At 38.7% G+C, this 17,182-nt stretch overlaps 1 protein-coding gene across 2 annotated transcripts in view; it reads right to left on the bottom strand.

Annotated features, from left to right (window-relative positions):
- Nucleotides 1-17,182, bottom strand: part of SLC23A2 (solute carrier family 23 member 2) — a 74,961-nt gene that overhangs the window by 35,693 nt on the left and 22,086 nt on the right. The window contains exons 1-3 of one of the 2 annotated variants that reach the window (XM_058194116.1): nucleotides 11,568-11,704; nucleotides 5,841-6,093; nucleotides 4,466-4,564 (exon numbers count right to left, since the gene is read on the bottom strand). In XM_058194116.1, the coding sequence (XP_058050099.1) occupies nucleotides 4,466-4,564; nucleotides 5,841-5,945 (204 nt within the window). In that variant the 5' untranslated portion in view covers nucleotides 5,946-6,093; nucleotides 11,568-11,704. Of the gene's footprint in view, nucleotides 1-4,465; nucleotides 4,565-5,840; nucleotides 6,094-11,567; nucleotides 11,705-17,182 lie in introns of those variants that run through there. The other variant, XM_058194117.1, reaches the window with a different exon arrangement.

Genomic DNA, 17,182 nt, shown 5'->3' with positions numbered 1-17,182 from the left:
TGACCTAAATGATCTGACTTGGTAGAGTACTCTTTCCTTCACTTCTATGAAAGACAGACCCAAGGTGTGGTTTTACTGCAATTAGTTACTGGGATTTTTCAAGTTCAAGGTTTACCAAGGCTTTAGATCAGAGGTCTTCAAACTTGGCAGCTTTAAGACTTGTGGGCTTCAACTCCCAGAATTCAAGTTGAAGTCCACAAGTCTTTTATTTTAAATTTTCAAAAAACCTTTATTAAAATTTAAAATATTAAAATACTAATACAAATACGTCTGTAACAAAATACATCCATGATAGTTGTACAATTCAATGTCGTTCCAACAGTACACAAATCTTAACTCTATTCATATATTCTCAGATATTCTTTTTTTTTTTTTACATTTATATCCTGCCCTTCTCCGAAGACTCAGGGCGGCTTACATTGTGTAAGGCAATAGTCTCATCCTATTTGTATATTTATATACAAAGTCAACTTATTGCCCCCAACAATTTGGGTCCTCATTTTACCTACCTTATAAAGGATGGAAAGCTGAGTCAACCTTGGGCCTGGTGGGACTCGAGCCTGCAGTAATTGCAGGCAGCTGTGTTTAATAACAGGCTATCTTACAGCCTGAGCCACACCGCAACCCCTTGATTGATTGATTCCTGCTTGATCAAATATATGTAAACACAATTTATGTCTTATTTTGATCTATGTATTTCCTATTTTTATTTTCTATCCATTGATACCAGTTTTCCCAGGTTGAGTAATATTCCAAGTCTTCCTTGTTATTTAATTCTATAGTAAGTTTGTCCATTTCTGCACACTCAAAAATTTTCCAGATTATTACACAATCTGTCGGTGTAGTGGACATTTTCCAGGGTTGTGCGAGTACAATTCTCCCTGCTGTAGTAATTGAATGATCAAATATTTAATCTTTTTAGGATATTTTCCCTTAATGATCCCCAGAAGAAACAGTTCAGGTTTCAATTCTATCTGGCAATATGAAATTTCATTGAACAATTTTTGTATTTTAATCCAGTATTTTTTTTATTTCTGGGCAAAGCCACCATACATGAAAAAAGGTACCTTGTGCTTTTTTACATTTCCAGCAGTTAGGGTTTAGACTGGGGTACTTTGCAAGTCTTGTTGGGGCCACCGATAGAACATGATTTTCTTTATATGTGGCGGATTTTCTTAATGTATAATTTTTCTTCCAAATTTTTTCCCCATTCTTCTAACTCAATATTATGCCCCACATTTTTAACCCAAGCTATCATTGGCCCCTTTACTATTTCCTCTTCCAAATCAAAATTTAATAAATAATTATATATTTTAGAAAGTAATTTCTTTTCCAGGCCTGTTGAAGTCCACAAGTCTTAAAGCTGCCAAGTTTGGGGACCCCGACTTTAGATTGAAAAGAAGAGTTTCCAAAAGCTACATGAGGTCAAATGAAATATATGAGGAACAATGTTGAAGGTAAATAAGCAGTGAATATGAAAAGTCGAGCAAGGAAGACACACAGTTCTTTGTCCAACAGTGGAGAGGAGCTTACTCTTTAATAATGAAGTTATTAATCTCTAATGCAAGCAACTAATTACCTATCTAATACAGTATGCTTTTGAAAAGGAAAAGAAGATGGGTAGAAAAAGAAGAGCAAAGAGTGTGAAGCTCACAGTGGAAAAAGTGTAAGCTTTGTGTTGCCTGTTGAGGTTTAAAGACCAAAATAAATGTTCATTGCAAATCTCAAAAGGCCATAGACTTTGTATAGGCTATAATGCCATTTTCATATAAATAGATCTATTTAGTTTAGCAGTTGCAGATTTTGCTGAAACTTAGGTTTATATAACAAAATTGCTGACTTAATCCACACTTGATTGCAGAGTATCTTATTCTCAAACATGACTTGCCCTCTTAAGCCCTGAAACCGCATGTCCGGTCTGATTTAAGCACATGCAGCTTCCTCTTTATATTTCTTCCTGTGTATATGCCGTGTTTGTTATCAAAGGGATTAACAGGAAATCAAACAAAGGAGTAATTTTTATTTCACAAGAAAGCATCTTCTGAAGCGATAGCTGTAGCTATTTCAAGCATCAGAGCCCAATCCCTTCCACAGCAGCAGGGCATGATATCCATGGATCCCCTTAGGGCAGGGGTTTCCAACCTTGGCAACTTTACGACTCTGGGAGCTGAAGTCCACAAGTTGTAAAGTTGCCAAGGTTGGAGACCCCTGCCCTAGGAAACAACGGGTTGTTTCAATGAACAATGAACAAGAAACAGCTGAACTCAAACTCTCAGATCTCTCACCTCCTCTGAAGAGCAAGTTTTCAAAAAAGTTAGGAGAATGTGCACAAAACAGAGCTTATAGGAAATCTATACTGCAAGGTGAAACTTTACCTGGGAGGAACTTGACCCCAGGAAATAGCTTTGTTTAGACCTGGACACAGATACTGCACTTTGAAAATCACGATTTAGGCCTTAATGGGTTGAACAAACATAGACAATTGCATTCAAACTAAAGCGAAGCAGATTCAGGTGAGTTATTTGGAGAGATTTCCTGATGGTCAGGCCTACCAAAGAGTGGAATAGGCTGCTTCACAAAATGGTATGTTCCTTTTGACTGAAAAACCCTCTGCGGAAATGCTTTAGAAGTTTCTGCATCAAGAGGAGAATTAGATTAGACGGCCTTTCTAGCTGTTTTTATTCTTCTGCGCTTTTGCTTTTTTCTTTCTTTCTTTGGTCCTTTGGCGCTTTGTTAGTTTTTTTCTTTGTAAAATTTTTAATTAAAAATGTGTTTATTTGAGAAGTTCTGTTTAGCACCCTCCCTGCTCTCAAAGCTAAGTTGATCAGGACTATGGCTGAAGACGGACTGGTCATGTGTGGAAAGTGAGAGCTCTTCTAGAAGATATTCTACCTGGCTGAGGATCAAAAACACAAAGCGAAATTTGAAAAATGAACGGAGGTAAAGAACTAGACATATTTTGCCCCAATTCAAAAATAAATCCAAAAATCTCGTTATTTTAACTATAACCCTGCCCCCCCCCCACCCACTTTCAAATTTCAGCATCAGGCTGTTTCCTAGATTATACAACTTGAAAATTTTCATTTGCAACTTTCCACATTAGGGGTGTGCAATCCACCTAAAACTGAATTATGTTAACACAAAACATCTAAGGCCAACCTCATAGGAAGCAATCTGATCTTGAAAGTAAATAATGATGGCTCTTGACATGTTACATGACAGCTTAGTCAGGATATTAAATAAGTCAAATTATATAAGTCAGGTAACTATATACCTGACAGTATACAGTTAACTGTGAAAAGGATTTAAAATCCTAATCATATTTACCTTTTAAAAATTGAGGTATTGGGTGGAGGGAGGAACGCAGGGGAAAGATTTTAGAAATATAATGCCTTTCCCAGAAGAGTTCCATGATACAAAATGTTCTAACTTCTGTTTGCTTCCTACACTTTCCTGAAATACTCTGAACTTTGCAACATTCTAAATGTGGCAATATTGGATTTATCGTTTTGGACAATTTAGGCTAGACTACACCAGGTGTTTAAATCAATGTTTCTCAACCTTGGCTGCGTGGAGATGCGTGGACTTCAACTCCTAGAATTCCCCAGCTTGCAAGGCAGCAAGCTGGCTGGGGAATTTTGGGAATTGAAGTCCACACATCTTCAAGCGGCCAAGGTTGAGAAACACTGGCTTAAAACATTCAGTAAAGTATGCTTAAGGGTTAAGTTTTGTTGACAGGTTCTACATCAAGAGTCATGGCCTTGAAGCCTTTTGCAGAAGACAAGAATCTTCCCCATAAATACCAGAACTGAAGAGGGTGGAGGACAAAAACCTTTGAAGCTTTTATAACTCCCCTCCCCCTCCCAAGATGGAGATTACAGAATGTGAAGAATCCAACCAAGGGCACTGCTGGCATCCAATCCGTCCCAGCAGCAACCACAACAATCTTGTGATTCATGCCTTACTGGGGTCCAAGGGCAGGAACAGCCTTCGGTTGCATTAGCTTCATCTACTTGATAAAAGACTACTTGTGGGTAGTCTTCGTATGATAAGGCGGCCCCATTACTGGATATTTTCCCAATGATATGAAACATGCTTTTTACAATAAACAAGGGTGAATGAGTCGGCTTTGTTTTTCATTATCATCAGCCAAAAGGTTCTGATTCACGTTCTTCTTGCCCTGGTTGAGAAACGGTGGGGAGTGCCTTTGTCTATTTTTATCTCCAAACCTAATTTTATTGCCTTCAACAATCAGCTTCTGGAGTCTTCAAGGCCTTCCTTAGTACGGCCATAGAGCCTTAGAATACTAATGTTGGCCCCCCTTTAATGATTCAACAGAAATCAGTTTGAACTGCTGAAGAACTCCACAGGGCATCGCTAGCAGCCAAATCTGAGCAAACATGCAAATTAACTTTAACAGTTCATTTGTATCAAGGTGTTAAGGTTCATCTACTTTTTAAGGTACCTTTTCTGCAATTCCATTTTCTGTGGTATAGATTGCCATAAGTTCTGTGTCTTCTGTATCTTGATCGCCACTTGAGGTTGCTCCTCCACTTATTACAGCCTAAAAAAAAATTATAATAATTAATAGTAGCACTCTAAAATAATTACAGAGTATATAATATAATTTTGTGTAACAGAATATTAATATTTTTTAAACCAAAACACAGAACGTAAAGTACAGAAAATGTTTGACTTCGCTGACTAATTGGCGATGAGAAGTGTCAGTCAAAAATAAAAATCTGATAATGCAAATTTCCCAAAATTACAGGCAAACTGACTAACTTTTCTGTTATTTGGAGTGAAGAATTAGATTTTGTCTGTTGCATCCAAAGTTAACTGAATAGGATTCTTAAAATCAAGATGTTTGTTATTGTAAAAAAATATTTTTAGAGAAACAATTGCTATACAACTACGATTATAATGTAGATTCTAAATTTGACAAATAAGGAAATAATTCCAATATAATGTATCATTTTTAATTATATATAAAGTACTAAATATGGAGTTATGTATCTATAGTAAACTTAAGATTCTTTTTATCATGAACCTCATGAACCAAAGTATGGGGTTTTTTTTAATTGCATTACCTTAGTTTTTATATTATGCAAGTGCTTTATTTTTAATTCTTAAACACGATGCATAAATTTACACATTTATATCCTTGCCATTTTTAGCTGCTCCATTCCCTCAAGGAGCCGAGTAGTGCATTTCTGTATCATTTTCACCTCTAGGATAATCTGTGGAGCAGCAACCAGGACTCAAGTGACCTTCAATGAATTGCAGTCCTTCAAAGAAGCTTTGTAACATCCTTAGGGATAGCTGAAAGCAATCTTTCTAATCTCATTTAATGCATTCAGAGAGATAAAGACCGTGGTCACTTGAGCAATCCAATTAGACAACCCTATTGCATCAGTTTTCTGAACAAAATAAGTCATTCATAAGCAGTTGTCAAATTCATTTTATAAGGCTGGAATGGCTGTTCCTTTTAAGTCCCTTTGCTCAAAAATACACTCAGCTCTAGCCTTCAACAGATTTGATTTACCCAGACAGCTTTTATAACACTGTCCTCCTTCAGAACACAGCGATCAAAAGCTTGCAAAGGAAGCACCTGTCAGAAAGGGATTGTGACATCAGTGAGAAGCACATCACAAGACACTCCTTATCTATGCTGAATTCAAAAGCCTGCCGTGCAAAAAATGTATTTTCATGACTCACTTCTTGGAAAATTAGTGCTTAACCCAATGGGACTTCTAAGGAAGACTATTAGAGATGAAACACACCGGCCTCGCAAGCAACACTACTAAAAAGTAAATTAACATCTCCAAACATGAACGTACTGGCAACGTGAAGAAAGCCGTGTGCTTGGCTTCATCCTCATACTTGGCCTCCGCTGGGTTTCCAGTTTCTACGGATTTCGAAGTGGTGTTTTTGCCAATCCCCATGGCTTTCCAAAACCCCCGGGAAATGGAATTGATGACTAAGGGATATGGGCAGACGCTGAGGGTTCAGGACAAAGGAAAGCACCAGAGAAGAGCCGTATCGGAGTCCTTTAGCCTTAGGTCCTGCACACCTTCTGTCCCTTTATGGTCCCTAGAAATGAAAAAGATGAAAAGGCATTTGCAAGCATTTCACAACCCTCACCAAGAATCAAGTTCCTACAACTGATTGCGTACATCATGAATGTCATTCAATTATTAAGATTTCCTTCCATAAGGTAGTTACTAACAATTTCCTCCCAAATTATTTTGCCGATACCAATTGATTGGCGATGGGCCCTCAAGTTGTTTTCAATAAATATGATAGATATCTATAAGGCAGGGGTGTCAAACTCACGTCATCACAGAGGCGTCATGTAATGTAACGGGACTTCCCACACACCCCCTTCGTTAAACCAGGCATGGGCTTGGCCAGTGTGTGACGCATCCGGCCCATGGGCCAGGAGTTTGTCAGCCCCATGATAGATGTTAAGGTGCCTATCATAAGATAGGTATCAATAAAAAACTAAAAATTAGAAGATATCTCGTAGTATCTTTTCGGACAAAAAAGCTTTCAGTGTGTTAACAGATTCCTCCTTGATTTTTAAACCCGAGGTCAAGGGACTTTTTCTGTAAAGGGACCCAGCTCAGCCTTCCACCTCTCAAACAAGCCAAGGCCACCCCTGCCCAAATTGCCCTGTGCCCACCCCTCAGCTTGACTGAGGCTTGGGCCTTGGTTCAAGTTAATGAATTCTTAGTTTTCAGATTAATAGGAGGAGTTCAGTATGGAGAAAGCAGGGAAAGTGAGTTCTGAGATCAGATCAGATCAGAAACCCATAAAGACGAGACGGAGCTCTACGTGTACAATTCTACTCTTCCTAAGGGTATATAAATATCTCCTGTCATAAAACAGCAGTTCAATCAAGAATTGATTTCTCATCCTTTGGTTGCAGAGACTTTGCCCTTTCTCCCAACTGAAGCGGCCAGTCATACCAAATCAGCCCCATGCTTTGTTTCCCCTCCGAAGGAGGATGGGGGGGGGGGGAGCAATGACTAATAAAAATCTATTGCTTGTTCTGAAATTCCATCCGAAAAGCAAATGAAATGAAAGCAGCTAACAAAAGCAGGAATACAGGTCAGAACAAATCACAAAGCCAAAAAGAGCAAGGGAAAAAATGTTCCATTCCAAAAACACAATAGGGGTGATTTATTATAAAAGACAATCAAGAGAATAAACCTGTTTATTGGAGAAATTGGAAAATTAGTCTGTGGCACTTTCAGGTAAATTTCCAACAGAAAAAAACAAAACAAAACAGTGAACAGCCCTGCAATTAGAAATAAATTCCTGGACAAGCTCACACAAATTCTTTAGCAAACTAAAAATGTACTTTCCCTTCCCCCCCCCCAAAAAAAAATACCTAGAAAAGGCACATTTAAAAGCAAGGAAGAGGCAGAAAGTAGTTATGAAATGCTCCTTCTGTAATACAGACCCACATAATGCTTGTTCTGCAAAGTCAAAGAAGCCCTTTATGGGACTTCAAAGAGGAATAAATGTGATTCAAGTATCTGCTTAGTCATAATGACAAAGCTCACCACATGCTATTTTAAAAAGACTTTCACTAGTGAAACAACTTGAGTAAATCACAATTGGTTAAGTTTACACACCAGGCCAAAAGTAAAGAAATCACACGGTGGCTCAGAGAAGGAGTGAGCCCCTTCCCCCCAATATCTTGGGACTGTGCCAACTTTTGGAATCTTGGTGCCCCCCACCTACCCACCCACTCATATACAGGACCTTTTTTTCCCAAAGCCACATGTTGAGTTCACACTTCACATGGCAAGGAGCATCTCTCTCAAGCCTCAAATTTCATGGGAAAATGACAGACTATTGGTCTGCTTACAGACTGCAAATTGTGAGGCCGTACAGTAAGGGACACCATTAAGTTCTCACGATATAAATCACTCCAACTGAATGGTCACCCCTAGGATAGTTCTAATAGAAATTCATGTGGACAAGGTTAACTTTTACTTCTTGTTTCTAAAATAGCAGAAAGCTTGTGCAACCATAGAAACATCTAGCCATCCACTGAGGCTTAGGAATTTTTTTATTTTATTGAACTGTTAGCAAAATAATAATAATAATCCTGAACATTATCTTCCCAATTTCTGCATGAGAAGAGATGGGAGGGAAAGGAGGACAGAAAACAGTTGGGATTAATGTGATAAAAGGGAGGTGGCTGCCAGCAAAGCAAAGCGAAGAGGTAAGAAAAACTGGCATCGGTATCAAAAGAGGTTTAGGTTGGCCAACAAACGAGTTTGAAAGGTCTTCACAGAATGTCCCGATTAGCAAAACAAAAGCCCTCTGAAGTATTCTGAACAAGCGAAGCAGATAATTCAGGCAGGATAAAAAACGACTGCCAGAACTTAATTCTGCACAACCAAAAAGTCTTTCATTTTCTCCCAAAACGATTACTTGAAAAGATGAAACTTGGAACGTTGGTCAAACCAAATTCTCATTTTCAGTCCCAGATCCTTCATTTTGAGAAGACCATGCGGAGAGGTTACAGCAAAATTTCCTATCAAGGTTAATTGTCAAAAGAGGGGATTTTCCATAAAACTGGGTTGTCTTTGATTTTTAAAAAAAGGGAGAGCTCTGTCTGTCAAGCCGGAAGAAGCAACAAGGAAGGTAACTTTTACACTAATCTGGGGTATATAGAATATTGACCTCAAAGGAAGAATTTCTCAGCCTTGTTTATAGCAAACTAATTAAGATGGAGTCTGTTTGAAATACTTTTTCTTGTATTCTCTGAGATCAACGTCCAGACTCCGTTCCCTCTGATTCCCCACAATCCTTCTAGCTGGCTTGGGGAAAGAGCGGGGTGAGGAGGGCAAGGCAAGTGACGGAAATCTTATACAATAGTTTTTCCTGGAACGGCAGGCACAATTGGTCTGAGGAACATGCTACCGTAGAAGCCACAATCCAAAAAGATAATGATGGGACCCGGACCAAAAAAAAAAGACCACCTTGATTTGTATGAAGATTCTTGGTCATCCAGGTCATGGTTGTCCCAAAGGTGCTTCTCTTCCCCCCACCCCCCAAGAGGCAACTGGACTTTCCTTGTTTTTTTCTTTAAAGGCGTTTCGCTTCTCATCCAAGAAGCTTCTTCAACTCTGACACGATAGTGGGGAATAGGAGGATTTATGCTCCTTGCAGACAGCTGGTCATTTGCATCCTTTTAGGGGGCCGTTGAGGCCACTTGGAGGTCCTCAGGGTCACCTAAAATAGTGCAAATGACCAAACTATTTGCACTACTCAGGTAGAAAACAGAAGGGGGGGGTTACGCTTGAAGCACGTCTTCAGAAGGTAGTTTAACCCACCCACCCAGTTTTTCCCAACTGTGTTCTAAATTCTGTGATTTGCCCCAATCTTCTCCAGGACGCACCACGGCCCCTTTAGTTCCAAGAGAATCATACAAATGAAAAAAAAAGGGGGCAGGGCAGGGCCTCCCATTAAAACTATTCTGATGTGATTTTCAATTTCAACCATCTACTTCTGATTTGTAATATCAGAAAAATGGGCCCCCGATTCAGCTATGACAGTCCAATCCTCAGATAATATGTTTACACTATTAATTCTAAGAATAATGAAATATTTACTGTGGATATTTCTTTCTTTCTGTTTTTTTTTAATTCCTTCGTTGCTTCACTTTTTTTAATAGGGTATTCTATATCTATGCCATTTTTAAAGGGACATTCCTATGTAGCTTGTCAGGAACTTAATTATGTGCTTGTTTGTGATAAATATTTTTACGTTCTGCCCTTAAGCCAGTTATAAAAAACATTAGCAAAACCAACTATTCAAATGCAATAAAACTGCCAAGTAATATACATGATTTGTTGTGACTTTTACTAAACAAAAGGGAAAGATTAAGCGACTTGCAGTTCGAAGGTCTTCTGAAACAGAAATACAGACTGACTATGACATCCGAAAGAATATTATGTGAAGATCCCTAACCAGGAATTTACCAAGAGGGTCTCCAAATCAACAGGCCCTCTTCCACTGTTCCAACTGACTATGCATTCAGAACAGGAGCAGAACCCTTAGGGGTGATAATCAGTCCAGATCACAGGGCAGAAACTTATTCCCAAATGTGACAAACGGAGAAGCAGTAGATCAAACAAGGACTCAGTAGTGGAAAAATATCACTTATGTAAGCTGCATTTCACTCCAATGCAAAGACATTGAAAACAGTCCCTTAAACCAAGCAATATTCCAGGAATCAGAATTCAGTAATGACTCACTATAACAATATTCAATCAACTATCAAAATAATCTATTTTTTTAAAAAAATTGCCCCTTTGTTATACTGTAAATCTTCCATGTCCTACGTTTAAATCTTCCTATCCTCCTTTATCCTCAACTGTTCTTGGCATTGCACTCTAAATTTCCCACATCAATCAGATAGTCTTCATTTTCTGTCTGTTTCAGTTCACCTAAGCACTTCCTCTGCCTGATGCACTGTTCCTCAAAGAGTTGGACCACAGTTCCTATTATCTGCCACAGCTGTGCCACCCGATTTATTTTTTACCTTTAGATCCTCCACCCTAGATCCTGCAGCTCAAGGCAATTTTCCTGGGGATCCTTCTTCCCTTTGATCCCCAGGACAGCAGCCCTGTGAGCTGGCTTAGGTTGAGAGAAAACGACTGTCCCAAAACCACCCCATGGATTTCTATGCCTGACGGTAGACCTGACCTTGAGTTTCCTCAGTCCTACTCAAAGATGTCGTGCTTTCTTAAGATTATGGAGGCTGCAAACTGGTATGGCAGACAAAGCTGATTCAGAACATCCAAAACCCATTAATGGTCCCACCCATTAATGGTGAACTTCAATGTTTAATACTGGTAGGAGAATCGCTATGGCACAGTGGTGAAGGCGTTGGACCTAGCACAGGTTCAAGTCCCCTACCAGCCACAGTGTCAGCATTCCAGAAAAAAACCCAACTATTAGCTGATGCTCTATCCAGGAAGCCGCAGTTTGACAGCTGACGGGAAGAGGTAGTTCATGCCATGATCGCTGATCATGATCCAAAGCCGGAAGCTTCCTTGCTGCCACACAGAAGCTTCCTGGGGATTTTGGCCCAGATGCTCTTTCTCAGCCCAAGCTACTTCCTGAAGTGTTGTAGGGAGAAACATGAGGAGGGAGTACTTACATTTGTCACTATCAGCTCTAGAAAGAAAAATAGCATTGAAATCTAATAAATAAATCCCGTAATATGGATAGCAAAGCTGAGGCTGAAAAATTTGTCAAAGCAAATTTTTAAAATTAGAGATTGATCTGATCTTCTGTAAAGCCGTGCCATTACAAGAATCTTACAAGGTATTTATAAAAAAAATAATATATGATACCGATTCATCTCAAAATGCTAAAGTATACTGACAATCAAAAGTCTTTTTCCAGTTATGAAAATTCAACCTATAAAATATTTTTAATATCAAAATTTAGCATTGTATATAAACTGCTGTTGGCATCTCACTAGTTGAATGCTTCCTCCATATTAGTTACATATTTCATTCAGTAAATAATCTTACCTTAAAGATACTAGCGTAGATTTATGCAAAAACAAAAAATCATCTGCTTCCTATCAGTTCCTACAAGCTGTTGAACCCTTTTATGGCAACAGAACAATGACGAAGGAATTTAAGTTTTAAATATTGTATAACTGTATCCAATCAGAAGTAAGTGATTTATGTTACACAATTACTTAAAAATACCAAAAAAACACCACATGATCACATGGTATTGTATAAACCTCTGACATAACTATAACACTTTTTCTAAGTATTAAAGTAGCTGTTTAAAAAAATTATATGAACAAGTTATGTCATGTGCCCTGAAAAATAAAGTTACTTATTAGAGAAAACTCGGGAAGAAATATGCCAACTCCGTAAACAGGTTAACACCCTTTTCTGCAGAATGAGAATCATTCCAGCAAATGCTCTGTTGCTAATTTCAGAGAAATCCAGTGTATCAAATGAACAGCTGGAAGAAATGTCTCAAGATCAGTAAGTCCCGTAAGGCAGCATCTATTCCACTGGAGTCCTAGCCATGTCAGAAGCAGCAGCTGTGTCCAAGTGAATACAAGCAGTTTCTTTTGCTATTGATTTCTATCTTCTTCAATTAAAACACAGGTACCTGCTGAACTGATCCTTGATATATTTTGTAGCTGGGTTAAATGATTTTTTTTCCTGACATGCCGTTAAAGAGAAGCCAGGCCAGAAGCAGCAAGCTTACAATTAGGTGCTTTTCCACACATTTCGGTGCCAGGGATGCTCTGCATGGACCACACAAATTATACTGGGCATTACCAAAGAAGGTACTGTGGTCAATAGCACGGGATGTAAAATGGGAATCCTGGAATTAAAAGCCTTTGGCAGGTGTCTGACTTAGTCCTGACAGTTTGGATTGGATACTTTCTTGAATAAGCCACAAATGGACGCGTTCCCAGAACCAGGAAATCAAAATTAACTGACTTGGTTATGGGAAGCCAGACTAAGTAATATACAATCGCTGCGTATTGCCAGGATCAAGAGGCCAAGTCTGTTGATCTGACTTCATTCAGAAGCAGCACAGAAATGGCACTTTAGAAGTAACATCACAGTGAAAACACAGGAGAAGTTTGGAGGAAAATCCAGGGTGGGAAGAAAATAACATGAATAGTAATATATATACAAAGACCAAGATGCATGGAGGTTTAAAAGAGTACTTGGGAAATTTTCTTTTATATTTCTCTACAATCTCACAATTCCCCTCCCTTTTGAACAAAAGTGTGGGTGAGAGTGTTTGGGCAAAAATAGACGCATGAGGACATTGAACTAAAGTTAGGTTTCGTAACCTACATTTCCTATACTTCAATTTCCTCATCCACCCCCAAATTCTTTTTTGATACAGAAGAAAATTATGTAAAGGAATTATGCTAACCAGACAATTTCTATTACTGTTTTTTTAAAATAAGGATGGTTAGGACATAGTATATGCATACACCACTTTCTGGAAATGTTACTTTCTTATGTATGCCAAATAGACTTTATTTTTAAAATGCTTTAATGCTATATTATCAGTGAGTTTACCATGTACTCTCAAAGTATGCAGTCAAGTGTCCAAAATCAATTTTTCTGGAAAAATGCAGTTTTTCCGTCTCTCCATATAAGTACCTCAAGACTTCTTTCATTCACTAAGGATCTCATATTGCCTCTCGAGAGTGCAATTACACAGGGCCTATGCCATAATTAATGCAAATTACAAGCTATGCAGATTTAATTGCTGATTTCAAAGCAATGGCATCGTGATTACGGATTTTTATTCTGCCACACACATGCAAAGCACTGCAGCTACAGAGCTTGTTGTTATATCCCACAAGACAAAAAGAATTTCTGCCCACCCAGCTTAACTGGGAGGCTTCATCTGCATCAAGGCTCAGAAAAGTTTCACATGTTGAGGGTTTGAAGACTGGCCTGGGAAAGAAACAACACGAACAACTAAACAAGGCAGTTCTATTCAAAATAAACAAGATTTTGCTTTTTATTGCCGTATTTTACTGTATTACATTTTACTGTATCGTTCTCTGCCTATATCTCTAAAAGGCTGTTCTATTAGTTCTTCTTCACCATCAAGTTTCTCTTCATGACAAATGAAGTTTGAATACAATCTCCTCAGCATTGTGTCATTCCTGCTTTCTTCCTTATAAATACTGATGGTAGTAATGCTCATGTTAAGTGTTGAAAGTGTTATCATTGCCTTAAAAAGACAAAGGGTGGTGGTGGTGGTGTTACGCTTTGAGCACTTCTGTTTGTGTCTTCAAAAAGGTAGTTTAGATGCCCCCCCCCCCGGTTTTTCCCAGCTATCCTGAAAAAAACCCTCTCCAGATTATCATAACCCAGGAACATTGACTGGGCCTTTCCCAACTCCACCCGTACTTGAGTCAGCAGAAAACGGCACTGGCATGAACTCTGCTGCCTTCCTGGCTCATCCCCCATCTTCTCTTTGTTCTGACTCAGGACCAAATAACATCCATCGGGCTGGTTCTGCAGGTGCAGCCCGAGGCAGGCAAAGCAGCTGGTTGCTCCCTCTGGCTCTGCCCCAAAGCCTTTGCGCTCACAGCACCGCTGCAGAAACGCTGCACAACTCTAGACGTCACCTCTTAACCATCTGCCGACAAGGTAGTTTATGGATTAAGGGTCAAGAGCTGGATAGAGAGCGCTTTTTTTTTGGGGGGGGGAGGGTGTAATTTCTCTTAGGGACTTCTGAAAATGTTAGACAGCAGCAAATAATCCAGTGGATTATGTGCATCATGTTTAACAGCTTTTTACACTGCACCACACCTCTTATCCAGCATTTCCTGCCCTTGCAAAAGCCACTGTTTATTTAAGCACATTCCTTTTTTAAAAAAAATAAAAAGGTTGCATAACAATGGACGTTCTATCCTTTGAGATATAGCGCTCTGAGATTCATTCTCTGTGCAGTAGTTTTAGAAACACTTTACCTCCTGACCCCTGTAACCATTTCCCTTCCCTTCCCTTCCCTTCCCTATTCTATTCTATTCATTCCACTATTCTAGTCTAGTCTAGTCTATTCTATCCATTATTCTATTCTATTTTATTCATTCCGCTATTCAATTCTATTCATTCCATTATTCTATTCTATTCTATTCCATTCCATTCCATTATTCTACTCTACTCTTCTATTCTATACTATTGCATTCCATTCGTATTATTCTATTCTATTCTATTCTATTCTATTCTATTCTATTCTATTCTATTCTATTCTATTCATTCAATTCCAATATAGCTTACTCACAGGTCATTATAACTTCACTGAGCTTCTGCTTTATTCGGTAACGGCATGTTTAAAACCCGAGAACACTTTTTCTTCCCTCAAGTCTTAAATCACATTCCTACATAGCCCTCATCCAGTATGCAACAATAGCAATCCTACATCAGAAGTGGACATTCTTACTGTCAGAGCCTTGTTTGCTAAGACGGCCCTGGCGATCAGATCAGCGTGCAAGCTTCCTTCATGCAAACCACTTCGTTTTCCCATCCATGCTTTATAGTAATAATAAACTGGAGGAGTGTTTCCAATTCCTAGTTATTGAAGCAAGTGCCTGTTTTATGACTGGGGATGTCTATCACATCAGCCATTATTTGAAAGTGCACACAGCAAGCTTTCAAACTTCCACAAGGGCCCCCTCACAGAAAATGATCGGAGGATCCTGTCGCAATCCCCTTGCCCCAAAATTTATACTAATTTAAATGTTTCCTGCAGTTGTTAAAGCAGGGGTGAAATGCTCCCAGTTCAGACCGGATCGCCTGATCCGGTAGCGATGGTAGCGGGTGGTTCAGAGAACCAGTAGCAAAAATCCCTGCTCCCCCCAGATGCCCAGCTGAACCGCAGGATCATCAGAGGTGTTTTTTTTAATTTTTAAAAGCATTTTTTCTTTGGCTGAAAAAATGCTTTTAAAAGTAAAAAAAAAAAAAGCCTCCGGCTGAAGAGGCTGTAAAAAAAATGCTTTTAAAAGGCTCTAACGATCCCAGCTGAGTTGCCTGATCATCAGAGGCTTTTTTTTCTTTTAAAGGCAAAAAAAAAAATGCTTTTAAAAGTAAAAAAAAAAAAGTTGGCCACACCCACCCAGTCACATTAAGCCCCCACCAAGCCACACCCACAGAACTGGTAGTAACAAATTTTACATTTCACCCCTGCGTTAAAGCATCTGGTAGTTAATATGTGCAATAATAAATTCCAGAAAAATAATGTGCCTAAGATGCATAATGAAAGGCAAAAGATGTAATAATTATGTAATTTTCATAATAAAAATTGTGGAATTTTCAGCTATATCATTAAGAGTGCCATACACCAGATATAAAAATAGGCAAGGCCAACTGTTTTTCTTTTGTCTCTTTCAACCTGCACTCAAGGATAGAAAAATGCGAAATGATTACAGATGGCCCTTGATTTACAAGAGTTCATTTAGTGACAGCTGAAAGTTACAACTGCACTGAAGAAAGTGACTGTTTTTCACATTCACCCCATGGTCATGTGTTCAAAATTCTGACTCAACTGGCTCATACTTATGACGGGTGCCAGTGTCCTGCAGTCATGGGATCCCCTTATGCAACCTTCTGATGAGCAAAATCACCGGGGAAGCCAGATTCACTTAACAACCGTTACTAACTTAACAAGTGATTGATTTAATGACTGGGGCAAGAAAGATCTTAAAATGGGACAAAGCTCACATAACAATTGTCTCACTTAGCAACAGAAATTTTAGGCTTAATTGTGATTGTAAGTCAAGGACTACCTGTCTTCGTAAAAAAAAAAATTCCACTTCACTAACATTTGTACCACTTCGTTTTTTTAAACTGTTTTTCCTTCTTTGTCTCTTTTTTTTCTTGCTCACTAGCACTGCATTCCAGATCTAATGTTGTATGACTCTTTCTTTCTTTTTTATCTATAGTGAAGCTGTTATTTTATAAAATCTTGTTCTGGAGAAAGCTTCGCTGCTTATAGATGCGTATGCAAGTTAAGATTTGTGCATCACACAATGTCGTATTCTGTTTAATTATAGTTTATGAAATCAACCACAACTATCCCAGTTCGTAACAAAAGTGAAAACTATACATGTGTGTGCATGCACACACTAATACAATGGTTTGGTGTGTGGCTAGCTTTCGAGAGAGGGAAAAAATAAATGTCCCTAGTTCAGACGATATACTAAGCAAACCATAAATAGCATCATGTGTATTTTTTATCTGCATCTGATAATGGCTGGATCCAACAAAAGTGATCTTAGTGGCAAGAATTACCTGCCAGATCAGAACTTGGAAGAACTCTGCATGCTTCAATGCTGCCCTATCGTCAAGCTGCATTCCTACCCTTTGGTATTTGCTCAATGGCCGAATAGCCAATGAGGTCTCACCTCTCCTTATTTGAAAACAGAGGCTATTGTTCCCACAAAGGAAACACTTATTTGGACACCTGGACTGCTGAAAATAGATCTGCATGCTTTACTTGTTTACCATTTTGCACCTTAAGTAAATAATAGGTAGTAAGACCTTGCTCTTACATTCCTTTTTCCTGCAAAATCTCCTTCATGGAACTTCACCACCGTTTAAAACTTTGTTTTCCTGTGCATGTTTCTTTTCATATA

The sequence above is a fragment of the Ahaetulla prasina genome, chromosome 9 (assembly GCF_028640845.1).
Source record: "Ahaetulla prasina isolate Xishuangbanna chromosome 9, ASM2864084v1, whole genome shotgun sequence".
Classification (NCBI taxonomy): domain Eukaryota; kingdom Metazoa; phylum Chordata; class Lepidosauria; order Squamata; family Colubridae; genus Ahaetulla; species Ahaetulla prasina.
This window is presented reverse-complemented; position numbering and strand designations above follow the sequence as displayed.